The sequence below is a fragment of the Lycium barbarum genome, chromosome 1, assembly GCF_019175385.1.
Source record: "Lycium barbarum isolate Lr01 chromosome 1, ASM1917538v2, whole genome shotgun sequence".
Lineage (NCBI taxonomy): Eukaryota > Viridiplantae > Streptophyta > Magnoliopsida > Solanales > Solanaceae > Lycium > Lycium barbarum.
The window spans coordinates 139375933-139393149 of NC_083337.1; the positions used below are offsets into that span (position 1 = coordinate 139375933).

At 35.0% G+C, this 17217-nt stretch overlaps 2 protein-coding genes across 2 annotated transcripts; one reads left to right on the forward strand and one right to left on the reverse strand.

The window, feature by feature from the left end:
* Positions 1-512: 512 nt before the first annotated feature.
* On the reverse strand, positions 513-7909 carry LOC132639756 (uncharacterized). The gene is made up of 6 exons (XM_060356181.1): positions 7585-7909; positions 5047-5347; positions 2996-3154; positions 1955-2250; positions 909-1165; positions 513-683 (listed from the first exon to the last, which is right to left on the reverse strand). The coding sequence occupies exons 1-5, from the start codon at positions 7783-7785 to the stop codon at positions 944-946; spliced, it is 1179 nt and encodes a 392-aa protein (XP_060212164.1). The 5' UTR covers positions 7786-7909; the 3' UTR covers positions 513-683; positions 909-943.
* A 5505-nt stretch (positions 7910-13414) lies between these two features.
* Positions 13415-16353, forward strand: LOC132639785 (cytochrome b5-like). Its single transcript, XM_060356209.1, has 4 exons — positions 13415-13623; positions 13756-13855; positions 15715-15781; positions 15877-16353. Exons 2-4 carry the CDS (start codon positions 13769-13771, stop codon positions 16125-16127), a joined length of 405 nt encoding a protein of 134 aa, XP_060212192.1. The 5' UTR covers positions 13415-13623; positions 13756-13768; the 3' UTR covers positions 16128-16353.
* The last annotated feature ends 864 nt before the right edge of the window (positions 16354-17217 follow it).

Consider the following 17217-nt stretch of genomic DNA (forward strand, 5'->3'; position numbering starts at 1 on the left):
CAATAACACGTATGTATTCTACTTTTTACTCTTAAACGCACCACCTTCTGGATACAGATGTTATTCTAGAGCGAAGAGGGTATATCGCTAAAAAAAGGACAGTGGGAAATACAGGGTGTTGAATTTTCTGGATACAGATATTTTCTCTGATAGACCAAACACCATGTCTGTATTATACACACATCCTTTCTGAACTGTCTACTCTTTTTCCGAATATTAAATCAAAATTTGAGCACTTCATTCATCATTTTCACAATTTTAATACAATTTCAATATTCATTAGGTTTGTTAGGCCAAGAGCCATATGTTTTATTACATGGATAGATGTAGAGCTATAATATCATTTAATAGAAAATCCAAGGCCTAACTAAATTAGTTAGCCTAATATATTGCACTCAACCAATGAGCGACAATGTCCTTTCTACCTCCTCATTTGAACCTAAATCATGCGGGGAAAACAGAAGCAAAATTGACATCACAAAGCAAAAGGAAAGAGCAAGAACATCTCCAACTACAAGAACTTCTTGAACATTTTAACTTAAACATTCAGTTCACCTGGCAATAAAAAGTCTTGTCATCACCTACCCTATATAATACAATAGCAGAAAACCTGATACGAAGTTCTCCAAGACGCGGCGTCATAAAGAACCCAATTTCAGTTTCCCACATATGCATGCAAGTCCCTGACACCACCAAAATGAAGTGAAAAATAAGATTAACAGCCTATGTAGCTCAGTTACTCATTAGACATTAGATGAGCATACAACAATTCACCCTTTGCAGTGAATATCAATCAATGATAAAATGACTACTACTGTTATAAATTTAACAAGGTGGATAACAGCACACGGTGCTTGAAAAGAAAGTATATGGCACCCGGCATAACCAACAAACAATCAAAATCTTACATTCAATAATACTGTATGGCAATTGCTAGTGGCATTTAAGAATCCTGGTTTTCTGCCTGGAGATTTAAAATTTGTGAAACCACAATTTTAGAGAGCTCGCTGATTGCAGCTTGGACTGGAGAATCATCTGTCTCCGTATGCCTTGATAATCCAACAAACTGTGAACGCAAGGTGTTGTATTCATTTGCAGCAACCTGTGTCTTTTTTGACGTAGCTATAACTTTCTCCAAATCAGATTCTAATAATGGCCTTGGGTCCTGCTCGAAGAAAAACAACAATATATTTATCCAAAGAGCTTTGTCCCCTGACAATCTTGTGAAGATACAAATAAAAATAAGACAAGCATGTTCCCGACAATCCCGTGCAAAGACACTGTCAAATTTTTCCTAATGAATCTTCCCAATCCAAATAAGTAGAAATAAAATAAACAATCATAGCAGAAACGAATATCACAAATAGATTCTACAATTCATCAAGCTCAACAGCGCAAGTCCATTAATCCAGGGTCAAGCACTAACTATATCACAGTTGCAGTTGCAAACTATATGGGTAATGGTTGCAAAACAAAAAATGAAAGGATTCTCTACTTTTTTGAAGAATGCATTTCTTTTTCATCACGGACTCGTTAAAATCAGGGTTGAGGTTAAAAGAAATAAAAAATAAAAACAGAACCAAACTTGAGGTAAAACAAAAAGAAAATGACAAGGCTAGACATGCACAAATTTAATTTTAATGAACCGTGAAGGAGGGATATTTATAAGATTTCTAGGTACCGATGCCTCCCTCTATGTCTGCCAGTTTACAGACCTCAAAACTAAAGCAGTTCAAGCTGATCAGCTAATGTTCTTCGTACCCAAAGAAAGCTAGATTTAAATTTCAAAGCAATCTTTATCTTCATTTTCCCATATTTTTCTATTTTTTTGAGAACCCCAAGCCACTAGTATCAATGGATAAGATAAACCATAGGTCGCTTACTGAGGTAAGCATTTAAGCCAATACAAATTCAACTTAGAATTTCAACAAAAATTAAATAACATAATACTAACCGCGGAAGGCTTTCCATTTTTTTCGTCATTAAGCAGGTCACGGATAGGAAAGTAGGCAGCTTTTTTACAGAGCTCAAGAAGATCTGAACCAGTGTATCCATCACATAAACTAGCAATGCGGTCATAATCGATGTTATCTTCCACCTTCTCTTCCCTCAGGATCACCTTCAGAATCTCTGCTCTCTCTTTGCGATCAGGGAACCCAATCTCGAAGGCCTGAGGAAGACGTCGAAGAATTGCTTCATCAAGCTCGGATGGGCGATTAGTTGCAGCAAGGACCATTACTCGTGCATTCTCTACATCAGGCATTTGACAATGATTAAAGCCGACAGAACACTGTAGCTAGAACACATTAACTAGATAAAAGCCACGACCCATCTCAAATTTGATGGATCTAGGGATGGCAAAACTAGCCCATGAAAACATGACCCGCCCAACCCGCCCAATAATTGGCTCAGCCCATTTTTGCTCAACCCATCTAAAAATTAGGTTGATATGCAGCCCAAATTGACCCATGAGAAACCCTGTCAAAATCTTTTCATAAAGACTTTATAACCACAATAAAGAAAAAAAATAGTTTTATCAGGTACTTAAAAAATTGTAAAAGAATAAACAAAGAAATTAAAACTCAGTAAGAATAGGGCAGGTTGGGTTATGATCCGCTTTTTAGCCCATTTCAGCCCAAGTAACTTTTGAGCGGGTCATTAACTCAACCCATTTTGACCCGCGGCATCCGCCCAAATTCAGCCCAACCTGCCCATTTGATACCCCTCGATGGATCCTCAAAATAAAGAAATGGATACTGAGGATTTATATGCCGAATCCAACTTAGGATTGAGAATTAGAAAATGATATGAATTTCACCAATCGGTTCCTCTCTACAGCATATATACACACACACACACACACACACACACATATACATCAATATGCACACATACACATGCATATGTACATACATATTATATGTGCGTATATTTCTTCTGCTTGGTGGGAGAAAACTACTGGTAAAGTAATCGACTGATTAAGTGGTGAACTTACGATCTGTGGTAAAACCATCCCATAAAGCCATGAATTCAGTCTTCATGTTTGTTAATGCTTCGTGATCGCTACTCTTGCGCTGACCCAAAAAGCTATCCACTTCATCAATAAATATAATTGCTGGCTGGAGTTTATGTGCCAAACTAAATACAGCAGCAACTGCACTTTTCAGAAGATACTCAATTAGTTTTGCATAACACTATGCTGAAACACTAGATAGAACTAAAGGACCTTTTAACACATTACATGACATGAGGGATATACAAACCATCCACATGAGCCATCATACAAAGAATACAAGTAAGAGCATCCTAAGCAATATAATTAGAATTACGATATGATACTTATGGCTTTGAGGCTTTAATGACCTCAACTTAGGGGGTTACTCGTGAGGAATTCGAGACGGATTTTCCAGGACAAAGGTCACAGCTTCTTCTTCCTTGAGATCCATTTTGCTATTAAGACAATGGAAAGCCCAGTAGTTTCCATTTTTTTTCATCCAGGATCAAGCCTCAAATCAGACAAAGAATCCATAGAGATGAATGCTTCACTTTTCTTACCTTACTTTTTTGGATGACAGCACCACAGCTTCCGACATACGGATACCTGATACCTCCCACCAGCATAGGTACCGGATAACTCTCCAAGGCTTAAGCAGATGGAGAAATCACCTAAGTATTTATATTATGTTTGGTTTTAAGACAAAGGTATCCCTGTTGTATACAGCATAAACTACTTCCAGCAACAAAACATATGAAGCAAGGAAGTATGAAAGCTCAATGGTAAAGAAAACTTCAGTTTGATCTTCAAAATAAAAATTAAATGGTTAAGTTAGGATAAGAGTACTTTGCTTTTTATTCACTTTATAAGCAAGCTAGGATAAGAGTACAACTGTATCCTAGTAAACAACACACCTATGTTGTACGGACTCTTCAAAAACATCGCCGGGTGCATGTCGGATACTCCAAAAGTAGTACATTTTTGGAGAATCCGACACGGGTGCGGCAACGAAAGTGAATTCCGTGCAACTTAGCAACACACTATTCATACCTATATATCCTAAATTTCAAGGTGTTTTTTTTTTTTTGGAAAAAGAACTGATGCCTTGAACATACTCCAGAGTCCATGCCAGGTATTAACAAGGCTATAAAGCATCAAATCCCATTATCTACTTTATCTTGTAATTCTTGTAACATTTTGCTCCCGAAAATCCTCGGCAGATGTGGGGCACCATTCTTGCCACTCAAAATAAGCCATTTAAACAGGCATCATTTTATAAAAGGATAACCTCACTGACCCCCAGAACTCGTAATCTTGCCAAAAAGTAAAAAAAGAGCTGCATTATCTTTTGGTGATTAGACAACATTATCTTGAAAGCTGTTCCTAATAATTACTAGGAAAGTCAGGCTCTCCTTTCTTATTTCTCCAACTTCACTAGTTCATACAGCGGTGTTTATAGCAAAAGAAGTCCCATTGATCATAAAAAAGTTGATAGAGATTTTTAAAATTAGCAGATCATCTCTCTGGTTATTGAGATAAATGTAGAAAGGACCAGCAAAAATTAAGAGACTTCTTCCTTAAATAAAGTAACATGACACAATACTTATGTTCTCTCGGATAATTACTTTTTTTTTTTTTTTGATGACATGGGAACCCGCAGCCGCTACCCTTTGGGTGCGCACAGGGTAAACCCAGCTCTTGTGCAATAGCTCGCAAACCACACAGGAGAGGTAACCCACACTAGGCAAGCCCTGTGCGACGAGCTCGACCTAGAAGGCAAATCCCCTGCTGTTGCTGTCGTTGGCAGAGGGTTTCGAACCTGAGACCTCCATTATGAAAGCCCCATGATCAACTAACTGAGCCACCCTTGCGGGTCTCTCGGACAATTACTTTTTGGACTGGGTATAATGCTTTTGGAGCTTCAATACACTGAAACGAGATTCAGAAGATACAATTATTCATGAGACTTTCAGCAAGTCAAACGACACACCTAAGAATAGATAATGCTGAGAAAAGAACCCTGCAAGACTGAAGGTAAAATCTACACTCACCTAATTTTTGTGCATCACCGAACCATTTGCTCATCAGATTTGATATTCTCACGTTAATAAAAACAGCGCCTGACTCTTTAGCTATTGCTTTGGCAAGCATGGTCTTTCCAGTCCCAGGTGGTCCATAAAGCAATACTCCTTTTTGTGGACCCAGTAACTTTCCATGAGAAAAGAGCTCAGGCCTTCGCATGGGAAGAATTACTAATTCGCATAACGCTTGCTTAATGGATTCTAACCCACCAATGGAATCAAATTCCACATCTATATGATCAGGGTTCACTACATCACATGCTATCACATCCTGTTCACACAAAGTACGAAAGAGAAATAAGTTATCCCATCTCAATATGAGAATGATTGAATTCAATATGAAAATGATAAGTTTTTTACTACTATAAGATAAAATGTTCTACAAGTCTGATTCTCGAAATTGTTCACGCCAAGCAACAAATTATTCTACTTGAAACAAAATACACTCCTTAAAACTTAAACTAATCTGTCTTCTAAACATAATTTTTCAGATATCACAGGCTATTATACCCTTAGTCACTAAATTGAAGGGGGTGCTCTGGGAGGGGAGAAGCTCTCAAAAATATATAGGAAAATGATCCTAATCAACAGAAGTGAATACAATGTGCACTGTCTGATAATCAAAATAATTCAGACCGATAAATACAAATAAAAATACACTATCGTCTTCAATAAAAATAAAATTTAAACCAAATTTTCAGAACAGCGAGTTAGACTTACAAATACAACAATTTCACAAGTAGATGGGCGCAAGTTCTAAAAGCTACATTACACTCTTTAACACAGCCAATGTCATCAATATTACTAGACCAAAAGTGTTGTCTCACCAATGTAATGATGACTAATTCAACATAACTACTAGTACTAATTAATAGCACATGAACATCTAAATCTTAATATTTGCAAAATCAATCAAGATTAGCATACTGAAATCTCCTTTACAACTTTCATTTACAAGGGTTGCTATACAACTGCTCGTAACTTCAATCTCTCAGCCGACAAAGCACATGCATGCGGAAAATAGAGTTCCTTTCAACATAAGCTCAAACCAGAAAGCCATTTATTCTGTAAAAAATTTGAGCTCCTATAGAAACAAAGTCCCAAAACAGTAAAACTTCACGCGGAGCCAAAAATATCCAAATCAATCCAGCAAACTATAGGAAGCAAGCTAACATCTTATTCAAATGGCAATTAATGCCGCATTCTATACTGTCTCACCTACACACACACCTTTCTCTCAAAGCAGACCTACAAAGAGTGGCGGATGGAGCATACACTCAACGGGTATATGTGAAAGATTATTAAAATTACAAAAAATATTAAACTTTTAACCTCAATGGCACAAGTTTAATGGGTTCAGTGGCAAGAACCTATCAAATTTAAATCTTGAATTTGCTTCTCAATTACAAACAAATCGGTATAGTCACGAATTAGGAGACAAGAGCTATAACCAATACCAAAGATAAGCACATGTGCATGCATATTGAAGGCAGCGGTACACGCAGGGGCGAACCTGATAATCCATGTTTTCTAGAATCCAGAACCCATAAACTCAAAATTCTATATCCGCCTCTGGGTACACGTACACACACATATATATAAAGTAGCTTGAACCCATTGTCACAGGGAGTAATGGGTTAAATCCGCATCTCAAAATAAACACGGGCAGATGTACATAGAAAGCAACAGGTGTAACCACTGCATTTGGCACATCCATGCGGAAAAGAGAGTTCATTTCAACATAACCTCAAATCAGAAAACCATTTATTCTGTAAGAAAATTGAGTTCCTACAGCAATAAAGTCCCAAAACAGTAAAACTTCATGAAGCCAAAAATATAATTTCCAGCAAAGTATAGGAGACAAGCTAACATCTTATTCAAATAGCAATTAGATGCTGCACTTTATACTGTTTCACCTACTACACTCTTTTCTCTCGAAGCAGATACTACATACCATGGTGGATGAAGCATGCACTCATAGGGTATAAAGTGAGAGATACCACTACAATTTCAAAAAAAAAAAAAATCTTTAACCTCAATTTCACAAGTGTAATGAGTAATAATGGTACAAACCTATATATTGAACCCATCAAATTTAAATCCTGAATTCGGCTCTCAACTACCTATAAGCCGCTCATCAAGAACAAGCAGAAAACAGCATTAACCAAGACCAAAAATAAGCACAGCCTCATGTATATAGATGTAAACACATACATACATAATTTTTTTTTTTGTGTTGAATTCTTTCGACTACAAAATTCCTTGCAGTTACTGCAGTAATTTTATTTTTAGCATAATAAGTTGGTTAGGCTTAGTATGTAACTACTTTTGAATTTTAAATTGTTATTGGATAGATTTTGAAATTATCCTGCTGATTGTATGTAGTTAAGTTGGCTATTTAAAGCTTTCTATGCTAAATAAAATTATCTCGAGACATTTTCAACCATCTTTTATAAAACCAACAGAACCGAAGCATATATGTAAAACGTTTTTAAGGGTATATTTGACCTCATAGGGATTGGTTTGAATAAGGGGTCGACCCAAGCGCTTAGCAATTTCCTTCTTGTGTTCAAGTGCCTTCTTTGATGCCTCTCGGTTCGGGTCGAGTTGTCGGAGCCCCACAAACAATACCAGGCAACTAAATGCTGCACTTGCCGCATACAGAATCAATTCTTGCAAGAATTTCGTCTCTGATGAACCACTTTTCATCCTATAACACACTAGATTCTTTTTTCTTTTCTTTTTTTTTCTCTCTATATAAAGTTAAGGGTTCCTTTTTTTCAGTTGGATGTGAAGGAAGGTGTTGTGGGTTTCAATATTTTTTATAATAGATACTCGTCTTGATTATCAAGAAAACTTTTGAGGATTAGACGCTTTGTCGGAGAGGAGAGTAATTTACGTAAATACCCTTCAATGATGATTAAGCACTTGGAGGCGCTCTTTGTGGGCCAGAATCACAAGCCACTTTCAAGTTTGGGCTTGGACCCAATCCACTAATGATTGGGCTCTCACATCAACTGTTGGTGAGTCCAGAGGCTTACATTTGGTTACATGTAGGGTAATTTGCACGATTGTGCATATTCAAGGGTGGTCTTTAATTTTTAGCCTTTGCCTAAAATATTTCGAGGTTTTGGGTTTGAACTTCGGCTTAATTGAAAAGAAAAAAAAAACCCGCAAGGCAGAATTTCATAGTAAAATCAGGCATACTCAGGAAAAAGTTAGGTCTTAATAGAATCCCAGCAGAGTTAAAACAAATATATATATTCAACCCTTGTCCGGCATAACTTCTGCCTTAAGCATAACTTAGAAATACAGAAGATATGCCTTATAAGGCCTAATTTGGAACGACAGCATCACTAAGTTAGGCCTTATAAGGCAAGAACTAAGTTAGGCCTTACAGCATAACCAAATTAGGCCTTAGGCATAACTTTCGTGAAACCCTAACCTTGTGAAATTATTATTTTTTTGACTTTGCCAAGGTTCGAATCCAGAACATCGAGGTATTTTCTGCTACTTTTTTAGGCGAAGGGCAAAAATTAAAGACCAACGCGTTTGAAGAGCAATCCGTGCAAAAAAAATATTACAAGCAGGGGTGTCAAATGAACGGGTTGGGTTGAATTAGGTAACACAATCATAATATAAAAAACTAATTAATTTTTATATTTAAGATATATGGAAGAACTTTTCTAAGAAAGTAAGAATGGTGTTTTAACTACTGGCTCTATTAAGAAACATTATGAGAAGAGGACTTTCGCCGTAATTTCTACTCATCCACCTTCTTCTTCCTTTTTCATTTTTCTTCTCATCCTTTCTCCCTCCATTAAATATTTATGGGAGGAATTGAACGGATAATGTTGTATTGGACTTATATTGTCTATTCTTAATTATTTGGATTAGTTTGGTAGGAGAAAAATTAAAGAACATCATTATTGAATTTTGTTGAATTGAATAAACAGTTGAAAAGACAAAGTGGTCTATTGATTTTTCAAGGTTTGGTTACATGATCCAACCACTATAAATTGTTAGGAATGATATTACAAAGTTTTATATAAAATTTGAAGCCATTTAGAGCTGGTTTGGATAATTTCGAAGCAAAAACGTATTGATGACACACTAGGTTATGGTGACCCGTTAGGATTTTGTGGTCTAATTTGACAATTTATCAGAATGCAACCCTCTCCTTCAGAATTTGTGACAATGCAAGTTTTGTCATCAATTTGAAATTCATCAGAATTTGTATACCAAATTTTGAGGTTGTTACGACAAGATAAGTTTTACCTCACAACTTAAAATTCAACTTAAAATTCTAGCAATTGGTCAGAATTTTGTTAAAATAAGAACCTTAAGATCAAACTGAACACAAATAAGGTGTCAATTTTTTCACAAGAACAAAGAAAAGTTTATCACATAGAATGAGATAAATAAAGTAATATATAATGTTATTACTTAATATTTTAGAATGCAGCTAATCACACAAGATTTGGCACTACTGATATGCATATCATTGCCAAGCAGGCGTAAGCTATAACTAATAATTCGAGTCTTACCTTAGGGTCGTTTGGTTGGAGGGACTAATGTTTTATCCCGGTATAGAATTTGGATTTAATATATTTTGGGTTTGATTGAGGATATCAGCTAATATATAGATAAATTTTATATCACAATCATGTGAGTAAATTCAGAACAACTTGGTTTTAACCAAACGACCCCTTATTATCTTCTTATAACAAATATTGAGGACTAAACGTGAAGTCGTGAATAAGCTCTGTTGACTGACTCAACTTAAATGGGGTTAAAAAGGAACACTAGCTTAAAAAAGAGAGTAGAAACCACAGAAACAAGGTTCAATAGGCAAATGAAATCATTTCCCACTTTATCATTGTAAAGAGTCCCTTGCGTTTTGCACCCTTAATGTATGTCCTCTTTTGTGGTTTGCACTCTAAACTATTTTTTTAATGATTCACACCCTAACCTCTTTACTTTCTTGCAAAATAAGGAAACTACCTTTTTTAAAATTTTCATGAGGGAAAAATTGAAATATTAATACAAAAAGAAATGACACAAAATTAAAAAAGCAACCCAATAAAAAAATGCTTGTATATTTCAATATCGTCTGCAATTTTTCTTCATAAGTTGCTGATATCTTTTTCTCTTAGATACAGCTGTTTTGACATTTCTTGAATTTTAAGATCCTTCTCGCCCTGCAAACGTTATATTATGCGGGGCCATGGAGTGGATCATTGTCTTCAAGTGAAACATAAAAGGGAACATAGCAAAACCCAACAGAGATAAAACATAACACATTCAGGTTCGTCACTAAAGTTTAAGGTAGGTGGAAAATGCTTTTGATATTCCCTATTGAAAAAAAAAAAAAAAGATGGACTGCATAGCAAGGTAGTTCTCATGTTTGATGTAATGTTATCAAAACCAAGAGTACATTAAAAGCTAAATCATCAAAACTTTTTTTTACTTATCCAAAAGAAAAAATCATCAATGCTCTTTTATATGCCCTCAGCGTTATTCATCTTGGTTGTTTTGGAATGCCAAGCTGCCAAAAGAGATGGACTGGATAAGGTGGTGTTGTTTGAAATTGGCATCTGAGGCTGAATTTGTATATAGTTGACTTAAAGCTTCCTGGATTACTCATAATCTGCAGGGGAGCTGAAGGAGCTGAGGAGGATGATGAGGCCATGAAAATCGTTTTATTGAGTTGTCTTCTATTTTTGTGCCATTTCTTTTTCTTTTATTATTATTAATATATAATATACTTATATTCCATTTTTGCCCTCATGAAAAATTTAAAAAAGACTATTTTCCTTATTTTGCAAGAAAGTAAAGAGATTAGAGTGCAAATTAAAAAAAAAAAATAGAACAAGGTGCAAACCGCAAAAAAAAACATACGTTAAGGGTGCAAAACGCAACAAACTCCATTGTAAATCCATAGAATTCATCTATTTCTGCGGGCGGAGGTATTTCCCGTGGATTAAGTTTTACTCTACGAATGACTATGCATTCAGTGTAAACTTCTAAAAGTCTATTGTCTAGGAAGTATTTATATACTCCCTCGGTCCATTTGATATTTTTCCCAAAAAAAATAATGTACAGTTGAATTTGTTAGTGGTTTAAAGAATATGCGAATTGATCTGTTATAAGTAAGAGTTAACAATAACTAACAAAGTAATGAAATCAAGTAAATATCAAGCAATACTGAAATAAAATAAGTCTAGGCCATATGAGCTCGAAGGAATTTCCCAATAAAGATGACTTCGGATGAACACTTTAGCCTTATATGAACACTTTGAATCCAGAACAACAAATAGATACAAAAGGAATATAATTTGCTTTGATGTGTAAGTATAAATTGGTGGGGAAAATTTCAGAGACCTAACCTCACATTTTGCTTTATTTCACTGACCTCTCCTCACGCTTACAATATTACGGTTACCTCCCCTATTTTAACTTTTTTGTAATAACTATTTTATACTATTTATTACTAATAAAAAAATAATATATCTGGACTGATTTGCCCTCTCTAAGATCATGCTCTTTTATTTGATTCTTATTTTGTCAATATCTCCTTTCCGGTAAAGTGAAAATAAAATACGTCAAAGTGCTCTTTAATCTTCTCAGCAACCAGGGTTCTCTTTTCCTATTCCTCTTCAACCGTCTCCGTTGTTCACAACCACGTTTGCCAATTTTTGGCCACTGCTGAACCTGTGGAACAAGAATTAAAAAAGTTGGTTATGTAAAATCTTGTTTTTAAAGGCGTGCATTAAGTAAAACATGAACAAGTAAAAATAGACGGAAGGACCACTAGTTCAACATAAATAAATTACAATTTCTTAGTGTAAAAGCTGAAAAGCTTTTTGACGCACATGATCAACTTCCATGCTCTTGCGTAAACATTTCCGAAACGCTAGAGTTTTGGAAGTTTACGCTGAAAACATCCACTCACACTAGACTTTTAGAAGTTTACAGAAATTATCTACTTTAATAACGCTTGGTGAACAAAGTTCACATCAAAATATGGTCAATGTTATTGGCGCTTCAAATATGAAGTTTTCGGATTGTTTCATTTTTTTTTCTCATGTCATTCGTTTCTCTTCATTGTACATTTCCAAAATATATGTAGAAATTCCAACTAAGAATACGCTTTGGCCATTTGAAAGAAGTCTACATTTTACAAATCCCATTGCCTTCTTTTTCCTCTAGCTTTTTATGATTTCCATTAGCTGAGATACAATTTAATAATTTTGTATATCACTTTTAACTAGACAATTGAAAGACCACATTCAATCTTGGTGGCTAGATAACACCAACGTAAGATGTCAATTCCGACGAGCTGAATTTTCCTGTTTCTTTTTTTTCCCAACCATCTTTTTCTCGAAATTCAATAGGACGTCATAGTTAAAATCCATATTATAGGAGGAAAAAGTTGCCTTATATACATTTTATGAAATTCGAATTAAAAAAAAAAAGTATTTCTGAACTTAGATCAATACGACTAACAAATTAAAGTAAATAATTTTAACGGTGGAAATAAATAATTAACTAAACAGTGCTGTAGCTAATGTCTAACGTATTATGACTCAAATTTCCAAAGATAATATTTTTCCTACCTAACAACCAATAAAAAGAACATGAAATAGAAAAAGCACCGCTAAGAGTTATGGGGGAATATTAAAAAAAAAAGGGGGACTTGTAATGTATGGTCTTCACCCTTAATTAAAAATTTCTAGCTTCATGAATGAATTTTCTTCACCCTTAATTAAAGGTTTAGAGCTTCATTAAATGGTCATACACGATGCAAATTCAAAATAATTGGACAATAGATCTTCTTATACCAAATAATTACTCCTCCATCTCAAATTATATGTCGTTTTTTATTTTATTTTATACGCCCCTTAAGAAATACTAATTAGGAAGAGTATTTTATTAACTCTACCTTTATGTATGTCTAAGTTGTAATTTCTCTCCGTTAAATATCTACTATATTTATGCGTCATCTGCATTAATGATAGAACTCTACTAATGGTAAAATAGGAAAAAAAAACACCTAATTGTGCCTTGAATTTCTAAAATAACAAATAATTTGGGACAATTATTTTTTACAATAAATAATTTAAAATAACTAGGATAAATAATTTGAGCCGGAGGGAGTATAACAATAATTTTAGAAAGGAAAAAAAAACGCACAAATTTGGAGAAAGTAGGAGGACAAAAAAGTGAAAGAAAAAACAAAAAAAGCCACAATCACACATTGAAGTATTTGTACTAATCTCTTCAACATTTAACTGCCCACCGGTCGGCACACGACCACATAAAATTTCGTTGTTGCGCGTGTAGCCAACACTCGAGTCTAATAACTATGGGCGTGAAAAATGGCATTGTAATTTCCATCAAATTTCAAGGGCATTTCTCTTCTTTTCCACACCTTCACAACTATATATGCATTTGTATATTCAAAGGTGTTTGGTGAACAATTGTTTAGATTTGGAGAATCCAAGACAATTATAAGCTCCTATCATTTCAACAAAGTCCACTTTTGTAAGTACATGCACAAGTGTGTATAAATTTCATTTATATTTGATTTCTTATGTAGAATCTTTTTGTTTTGCTTATTATGTGTGGGAGTTTCAACTTTGTTTAAAGTAATTAAGGTGAATTTTGGGTGTGCAGTAAGTAGGAAGAGATGGGGTCAGATCAGAAAGTTCATGTATTTGAGGAGGTTGCAAAGCACAACAAGACTAAAGATTGTTGGCTTATCATCAGTGGAAAGGTTAGATCTTTAGTATTAGTAAAAAAAAAAAAAAATCCTATCAAATTATTCTGATGATCAATGAGTCTTACTCTTATTATTCTTGATGGGGTTTCTTTTTGGCCATTAAATCAACTTATTGAGATGATTTATCATTTATCAGTTAAGATAAGTTGGGTTGTAGAAAGTAATGTTCATTGAAGTTATCGAATTGTTTTTAATCTGAGGATAGCTTTGATTTAATATAGTTTTGTTTTTAAGTATAGGTGTTGGATTGTTTGCTTTGTGCAAGTTCTGCTGTTCTATTCTCTATAACTATTAAACATTGACCAGTCAATTTTCTGACTTTGCACCCATCTGGTGCTAGTGGCGTTAAAGAGACAAAGAGGTTAATAGTGTAAAAAAAGGGCACTTCGGTGCACGAAGGGGCGGATTTACCATTATAGGTACGGGTTCAATTGAACCCATAACATTCAATGCGGAACATAAATTTATGTGAATTTTTTTTACTAAAATTGCAGTAAATTAGACATGAACCCATAATTTTAAAAATATAAGGGGTTCAATGATAAAAAATTTAAGAGGTTGAACCCTAAGAATTTAAATCCTAGATCCGGCTCTACATTTACGTAGGGTTAGGTAAAAGGTTGCACTTCAAGAGGGATATGTAGGCAATGTATCATGAAGCAACCATGCGTGGCCTATAGGTCACACAGACAACTTTAGTGCTGTTCCAAGGCTCCCTTATATAAGTAATAACCTTTTTGCAGATGCTAATAAGGTTTATCTTGATAACATAAATTTAGGTTCCCCCCTTGGAAACTGAGAGTAGGTGTGACTTGTCGCAATTAAATTAGCAATGTAGAAGATCAGGGGTTGATAGTAGAAATAAACAATTAAACTATATATGTACACAGAAGTGGATAAAGCAAGTAGTTTTTTTTTTTTTTCCCTCTCTGGGTCTAAGGTCAGCACTAACAGATTTTGATTTTTCGCGCATGAATGTTGCGATGATACTAAGTGACCATGTTTGATATTACCCAAAAGAGTGTGACTAATATCACAAATATTGAAAATAGGCTCGTCGCATTGATGAAGTTATGGCATAAAACATAAACATATATAAGCATTTCGTATGTTAAAAAGACAACGAGGCGACATTTTTCTAATGTTCTGGTGATTCAAAGAAGAAAACATCTAGACAGTATCTCTCGTGCCTGAGTGGCTCTCGAGTCCTGGCACAGATGTAAACCTTGTAGGAGTATGTAATATGTTTTATGGAAAGTTAAATCAGCCTTGCGTTATGCTAAATAAGTCAAATCTGTTTTAACCTGACTTCCCCTGCCTGTTCTTGACTTTCAATCAGCAATTTTGGCTCCTAAAAGTTTTTTGAAACATAGAGTAACCTCATAAAGCAAGGATCCTTTGATCTCATTTGAGAAACAGGGATTTATCTCCACAACATAAATTTAACATGCATCTGATTTACTTCGAAGAAAATCTGCAGTACATACATTTAATACATTAGTTCAGCTTTATTACCAACCAGTCAGCTATAACTGCTGAAGATTAAGAAAGCAATTTCTTACTCAGAGAGGTGGTATTAGATACCTAACTCTGCGGAGTACCCTATCTCTCTCTTTTTTTTTTTTTTTTTTTTTTGGGGGTACAGGATTCCACAGTAGACATTCTGCTTTAGCTACTTGCACTGTCGATCTCTCTTCTAATATTTTTCTTGGATACTTTCAGTTGTTATAATGTTATCTAGAGTGGACCAACTCATATCTCCAATATTTTTCCTTTTTAAGGGTCCCATTTCTTATTTTCTCGCTCCTTAATCCGAATATTGATTTATATCCTGGTATCAAATTGTTCTACAGGTGTATGATGTGACTCCATTTATGGATGATCATCCAGGTGGTGATGAAGTTTTGCTTTCAGCAACAGGTAATGCCCGTGCATTCACACAGTTTATCTTGGTTGCAAGTGTTGATTCGGGCTTTCTCCTATAGGTTGGCTTCTAAATTTTACTTGTCTAACAGGGAAAGATGCAACGAATGACTTTGAAGATATCGGCCACAGTGATTCTGCTAGAGAGCTGATGGATAAATATTACATTGGAGATATTGATGCGTCAACAATTCCTCTAAAACATGCTTACATTCCTCCACAACAACCCCCATACAATCCAGACAAGACTTCAGAATTTGTTATCAAGATTTTGCAGATCCTTGTGCCCCTCTTGATTTTGGGCTTAGCCTTTGCTGTGCGACACTACACCAAGGAGAAGTAATTCCGTTGCATTCTAATTTGGATTGTCAGGACATCTTTTGTTTGATTTATGTAGTTGTCAAATGACAGACTTGGTTTATAGTTCATTAAAGGAACTGTAGTAGCTGAGCTTAATTATCAGTTTGTATGTGTTCCAGAGTTGCCATTCGTAGCGACTTCTCGTAAACTATAACTTCACGGGGTTTATGTTTATGGTATTGAGAGATGTGCTTCTCCATTTTGAATAATTTCTGTACAACATCCGCCTGACTAGAAAATTTAGCTGCAGCTCAGCCTGTTGACTCGATAACTAGAAGTTTGAAATTTAAGTAGCTGAATTTAGTAAATGAGCTTTGCCAGTGCCCTAAGAGATGAAAAAGTGTTTCTTGCCATCCTTTACCCTTTAGTGCCACAGTATAGAGGATATTAGAATGGACATAAAATGGCTCTTTAAACGGTTAAGCGAATAGTACTTGCCTCTTCATTCATCTTGAGAATTAGAACCCCGAACTACAGCTATTGATTTCCCTAAATATGCAATTCCAATTTCAATATGATGATAGGAATGTCTAGTCGTTGAGGGAACTTAGGTAAGACCAACAGATATTATGTTTTTATCCAGCATTATTAGCGCGCGCACTACCTATATCTGATTTCTTGTTAGAATATCAAGGGTATCCGAACTTGCTTGCAACTCAACCAATTCACCAATCAATCAATCCGCCTACAAGTAAATGTTACCGAGAAAACCCTTCAATTACTTTATACGTTAACTGCTAGGCTATCCCCTTGGAGAATAACATCATCTAATACTCCCTTCGTCCCATAATAAGTGTCACTTTAGCAAAAAACACGCATATTAAGAAACTAATAATGCAATGTGAAATTTACCAAATTACCCGTACATAATAAAAACAAATTACTTTTACATCTTGATTAGAACATGCACAAGTAAACCTTTTGACATTGAAAATCCAACGATACCAAGTTACTATGTGACTTTTCCAATCATTATTTAGATGTTACTTTATTGTCCAAGGATAGAACTAGCTAATTTATGTTTTGGTTTCTTAAGGTGACACTTATTATGAGACCAAAATGTTTGGCTCAGG